Source organism: Callorhinus ursinus, unplaced genomic scaffold (genome assembly GCF_003265705.2).
Source record: "Callorhinus ursinus isolate GAN/ISIS: 27379988/994484 unplaced genomic scaffold, GSC_fseal_2.0 scaffold18, whole genome shotgun sequence".
Lineage (NCBI taxonomy): Eukaryota > Metazoa > Chordata > Mammalia > Carnivora > Otariidae > Callorhinus > Callorhinus ursinus.
In genome coordinates this window covers 13337112-13343111 of record NW_027397080.1, presented here as the reverse complement: position 1 = coordinate 13343111, position 6000 = coordinate 13337112, and the positions used below count along the sequence as shown (strand labels likewise).

The 6000-nt window shown below is 45.0% G+C and overlaps 1 protein-coding gene across 1 annotated transcript in view; it reads right to left on the bottom strand.

Annotated features, from left to right (window-relative positions):
• Positions 1–581: 581 nt before the first annotated feature.
• SNRNP40 (small nuclear ribonucleoprotein U5 subunit 40) overlaps positions 582–6000 on the bottom strand; it is a 33098-nt gene continuing 27679 nt past the window's right edge. Inside the window, exons 9-10 of the mRNA XM_025856878.2 lie at positions 1819–1922; positions 582–1088 (exon numbers count right to left, since the gene is read on the bottom strand). Coding sequence (XP_025712663.1) covers positions 1039–1088; positions 1819–1922 — 154 coding nt within the window. The 3' untranslated portion in view covers positions 582–1038. The remainder of the gene's footprint in view (positions 1089–1818; positions 1923–6000) is intronic.

Sequence of the window (6000 nt, the reverse complement as noted above, 5' to 3'; positions counted from 1 at the left end):
GAGCAGGGAGCCTGATGCGGGCCTTGATCCCAGAACCCTGGGATCATGACCTGAGCCGAAGGCAGACGCTTAACAACTGAGCCACCCAGGCGCCCCCCAAAACTAGGTTCTTTTAGACCTTATCACCTCTTGACTGCTATGCGTCTACTAGGAGAGCAATTGTTTGTTATGAGTAATTATTCTCTGGGAATAAATCTTCATGAGAGTAAATCTAAAAGACGAAAAGGGGGGAAAAGCCCTAAACATCCCTGTAAATAGCATCTTGGGAGTTTATTATTTATTTATTTTTTTAAAAGATTTTATTTATTTGAGAGAGACACAGCGAGAGAGGGAACACAAGCAGGGGGAGTGGGAGAGGGAGAAGCAGGTCTCCTGCGGAGCAGGGAGCCCGATGCGGGGCTCGATCCTAGGACCCTAGGATCATGACCTGAGCCGAGGGCAGACGCTTAACGTTAAGACTGAGGTGCCCCGCATCTTGGGAGTTTAAATGGATTGTATCCCCCTGGCCCCATCATGCCCAGCTCAGATTTACAATGATCAAGCTTCAAAGAAAAGACAGCAATAAATCCAATCCACATGGCTCTTGTAAAAAGGCATCTACTTGGTTTTTAATACAAAATGACTCAGGGAAACACAGAAAGAAAAATATACAAGCCAGTTATTGAATTAAAAAAAAAATCCCCAACAAACATATTTCAGTCACATTCCGTTTTTGGCCTGGATTAGGAAACAGGAAACTACAAACCAATCCATGTCTGTCTCTTTGAAGAAATCTTCCTTAAAAAAAAAAATAGAGGAAAAAACCCAAACAGTCCCTGAAATCTGGCCGGTGGTTTTTAGAGGCTATTGTCAGCTTGCCTTAATCATCCGGGTGGAATAGGATACCAGTGGTTGCTGGAATATGGCCACCTCCTCCTTGCTTTTTGCTAGGAATGATCTTCATCTGAGGGAGGCTGCTGGCTTGGGCACCACTGGATGCCACTTATGCCACCTGAGGTCTCAGGGTCAAGCAGCCAGTGGGTCTTCCATTCCGTGTCTTCACTGAATCTCCCCCATATACAGTCTCTTGTCGCTGGATGCTGAGAGAACTGAGGTGAAGAGAATGGAGAAGATAACTGGAACTAATGAAGGCTCAAGGAGACTTGGTGCTCAAGGGCTCTTGTGTCAAGAGCCAATTTTGGTATAAAAGAGCAATTGGATTTAGCTTAAATTCCCCTCCTCTTCAACACTACTCACAGGAAACTGTGGCCTGGCTTTTCAATCCAAGTCCTCTTGAAACCACAGGGGTGGACTGTGCTATGGGAAATGCATTATCAGGATCTAAACCCTGATGTCCCATGTCAGCCAAACTCTTTGAAAAAGACCTTCTCAGCCATTCTAGGGAAGAATCAATGTCTGTGCCAGTCATTTTATAAATGTATTTTTCCTTGTTATAGTTAGCCCTGGAGAAAGTTACATTCTCTCCTTAAATTCAAGGCCCATTGTTTAATTAGCTAGCCAATAAAATGTTAAGTTGTAATTTATAGCTGAATATTAGAAAATATTATTTATCCAAATATGTCACTGAAACACAGACTTGAAAGCAAGTAAACTTAAGAGAACTAGAAACAGATTAATCAGGCTCCCTTTGAGATTAAGAAGAAGATGGAACATTTTCTTCCCGTCACCATTTAAAACCATGGCGAGACTGTCAATGGACAGCCATAAAGGCTACCTGGAAATTCACATACAACAGATATCCACCTCTGCCTTTCTATTTTCAGGGCCCCTTTAGGGAGATTCCCAGTTTCCCTTTCCCCAAAGTCAGGACAGACTTACTGATGGGCTCATCGGGGTGGAAAGCCACTTCATTGATGGAGCCAGCATGTCCAGGCAGCTTATACAAAATCCTCCGGCTTGTGGTATCCCACACATACACGAACCTGCAAGATATCATAAGGAGCAATGCTAAAGCTTCCTAGAGCTGAGGGGAGGGTAAAGGCATGGCTTTTTAAGAGAAATGGATGCAAAGATTTACTTATGTACCCATATTTACTGAACTGTGTTCTGGCATTTGGAAACTAGAAATATAGATTCTGAATAAGGGATGGATCCTACCCCTGAGTAACTGAACAGAGATATAGGAATAACTAAAACTATAAGCATTACTGGTATTTTAAACTTAAGTTTTTTTTTTTTTAAGATTTTATTTATTTATTTGCCAGAGAGAGAGACGGCAAGAGAGGGAACACCAGCAGGGGGAGTGGGAGAGGGAGAAGCAGGCTTCCCGCTGAGCAGGGAGCCCAACACGGGGCTCGATCCCAGGACCTTGGGATCATGACCTGAGCCGAAGGCAGATGCCCAACGACCAAGCCACCCTGGCGCTCCTCCAACATAAGCTTTTGAGATAGGAAAGAACATGGAGAAGAAAGACAGTTTTTCCTACAGTCCCCACACAGAAATCTTCAAAGAGCACCTGATATTCATCCAGGAGGTCTTTTTTTTCTTTTTTTAAAGATTTTAATTATTCATTTGAGAGAGAGACAGAGACAGAGAGAGAACAGGCAGGGGGAGAGGGAGAAGCAGACTCCCCACTGAGCTGGGAACCCAACATGGGGCTCGATCCCAGGACCTGGAGATCATGACCTAAGCTGAAGGCAGACGCTTAACCACCTGAGCCACCTAGGTGCCCCCATCCAGGAGGTCTTACAGGTAATCCAACTTATGGCAGGCTGGGAGCCTAGGTTGCAGATCCATTGGAGCTTCTCAGTACTGCATTCAAATCACAGAGCCCAGAGAAGGGACAGAAAATTTCTGCGTTATAAAACAACCCAAATAGGGGTGCCTGGGTGGCTCAGTCGTTAAGCGTCTGCTTTTGGCTCAGGTCGTGATCCCAGGGTCCTGGGATCAAGCCTCACATCGGGCTCCCTGCTTCAAGGGGAAGCCTGCTTCTCCCTCTCCTACTCCCCCTGCTTGTGTTCCTTCTCTCGCTATGTCTCTCTCTGTCAAATAAATAAATAAAATCTTAAAAAAAAACTACAACAACCCCCCCCCCGCCAAAACCCAAATATATATTCCATGACTAGACCAGCTAGTCTAAACTCATTTTACAGATAAGAAAGCTAAGGTGACAGTTCATCAGTGGCTCAGTGGCAGAACTAAAACGAGAACTCTTAATATATTCCAGTATTCTTCTTTCTCCTACTACCCTCAAACATCTTCTAGTTCCCCTGACCCCTCAGTTCTTTTGACCTTCAACCTTGCTTGGGTCATTTTCGGCTGAAGGGTAAAATAAAGAGACATGATCTTCATATGACCATGCAAAAATAATCCGTTGGTAAATTTATTTATTCTTTTAAAAAAGATTTTATTTATTTATTTTGACAGAGAGCGACACAGCAAGAGAGGGAACACAAGCAGGGGGAGTGGGAAAGGGAGAAGCAGGCTCCCCACAGAGCAGGGAGCCCGATGTGGGGCTTGATCCCAGGACCCTGGAATCATGACCTGAGCCGAAGACAGACGCTTAATGAGTGAGCCACCCAGGTGCCCCATTCTGTTGGTAAATTTAAAGGGCTGGTGGTTTTCGAGCAGGTTATAAATATTGTTTTGTTCAGTCCACACCTAAAAGGGTACAGTTACCAGTACTTGATTATAAAATGCTTGGTGCTGATGTGACATTACACTTTGGGTCTAAAATACAACTTAATATGAGCTTCTTATTTGCAATGTTTAGCTCTCAAGGACTAGACTCAATAGGAACTAAATAAAAGTTCCAAGCAAGATGGGAGGGAAACAGGAAGCCCATCTGCCTCCAGACTCCTTGGCTCTGATGTTCATGCTCTCCCTATGGTTTTCTTTCTTGCTACATGCAAATAATGCCCTCATGAACCCAGCCCAGGATGATACAGCAGAGTAACAAAGTCTGAGCTCAGGAGTCCGAAAGACCCGGGCTCAAGTCTCATGCACCCATTTACTCATTAAGTAACCTTAGACAAGTATTTAACTTCTCTGAGCTCCTCTCTCCTTAACTGTGATGACGGAGACTACACTGATCCCGTAGCTTGGTTAAGAGAAATGGATGAGATGATGTATGCGAAGCATTTGGCACAAGAACGACAGCTGTTATGACGAATACATTCATCATCACAACAGACGAACATGAAGACAATAGGCTGACTAACTCACTCATGGCAGACAGACTGGCCAGCCTTCCCACAGTCCTGGATAGGAACTATTGAAGGGTTTTGATTTTGAACATGAAGAGGGAGGTGATTTGCAAGTAGAGAGAGGAAACTTGCCAATTCCAGGCCAAGTTGAAAAGCAATTTTCTTTTTTTTTTTTAAAGATTTTATTTATTTATTTGACAGAGAGAGACACAGTGAGAGAGGGAACACAAGCAGGGGGAGTGGGAGAGGGAGAAGCAGGCTTCCCACCAAGCAGGGTGCCCGATGCGGGGCTCGATCCCAGGATCCTGGAATCATGACCCGAGCTGAAGGCAGACGCTTAACAGCTGAGCCACCCAGGCGCCCCTGAAAAGCAATTTTCTGAGGATACATTTCCCAGGAACATAAAAGCCAGAAACCCAGATCTCCAAGGGTTTACTTGAAGGCCTCACTCTCCATGGCCACCAATTAGATGCTAAATTTAGAGGGGTTCCTTGTCCTCCCCTTACTTTGGCATGGCCACATTCAGCAGGAACCAGGTTCCTTATGTAACAGAGTTGCTTGTTGACTTGGGGCTAATTGGCAGGGTGGCCTGTGAAATGTGGCCAACCCCAGCAGGGAGACATACAGCCTGTGCCCAGGCCAGAGCCATGAGGCACACATGTAAGGTTTAAAGGAACAGTGGGGAGGGGAAGAGGACACTGAAAGAAAGGGCCAATGGCAGCAACAAACCGCTCAGAAGAAAAGCTTAGGCAAATATCACTTAAAAGCTTAACTACATAAAAAAAGAGATCTTTTCTGAAAATGATGTAAAAACACTTAGAATGGTTCTTACTCTGTCAGAATGCATTTTAGGCTGTGGACCTGTTTCTTAAGGTCTTCCTTAGAAACCTGACTACTGAAAATCCCTTAGATTCCCTCCGCAAGGCAGCTTTCTACACCACCAGGATGCAAACCACCAATGTGGCACTGTTTGACCTGGACCCCTGACCCCTAGAAAACACCCCACTACTTGACCTTTTATCTCAGCATTCAGAGTGCCTGGGGAAAAAAAAAGTGAACTCTGGAAACTTCAGGTATGTTCAGCATTGTTCACAGGCAACAAGGTGTGGGAACAGACCAAAGTGAGACTTCTCTGTGGCTGTGCTAGGGCCCCAAATAGAGGAGAAAACTCTGAGAGTCTAAGCTAGCCCAGGGAAGGCCTCATGTTTATCAGATGGTGCCTGTTTTAGAAGGGTAGTAGGGTAGTAGGAAAACCTCTAAACGGAGAGAAAGATGGGTTAACCTAAAAAAGGTTAAGACATCGCCCGATGGAAGCTAAACCCAGAGTCTGCCATCAGAGGGCGTTATCATTCTTCACCATTCTGCACCTGTGGGCCAACAGCCTAGGCATGGGCACCCGCATCCCCACCTCTGACTCCCTCCCAAGGACAGATCACCATAGATGGACCAAACGCAGCAGCATTGGACAGAAGAATTCTCCCTTCTTTCTCTCTTTTTAAGATTTTATTTATTTGAGAGAGAGCATGAGCAGAGGGGAAGGGCAGAGGGAGAGGGAGAAGTAGACTCCCCACTGAGCAGGGAGCCTGATATGGGGCTGGATCCCAGGACCCTGGGATCACTACCTGAGCCGAAGACAGACGCTTAATCGACTGAGCCACGTGGGCGCCTCATCTCCCTTCTCTTTCTAATTCATCGCTGAATGGCTGAGCCAGTTTATTTTTTCTCTTTCTAATTCATCGCTGAATGGCTGAGCCAGTTTATTTTTTCTCTTTCTAATTCATCGCTAAATGGCTGAGCCAGTTTATTTTTTATTTTTAATTTTTTAAAAGATTTTATTTATTTTTTTGTCAGAGAG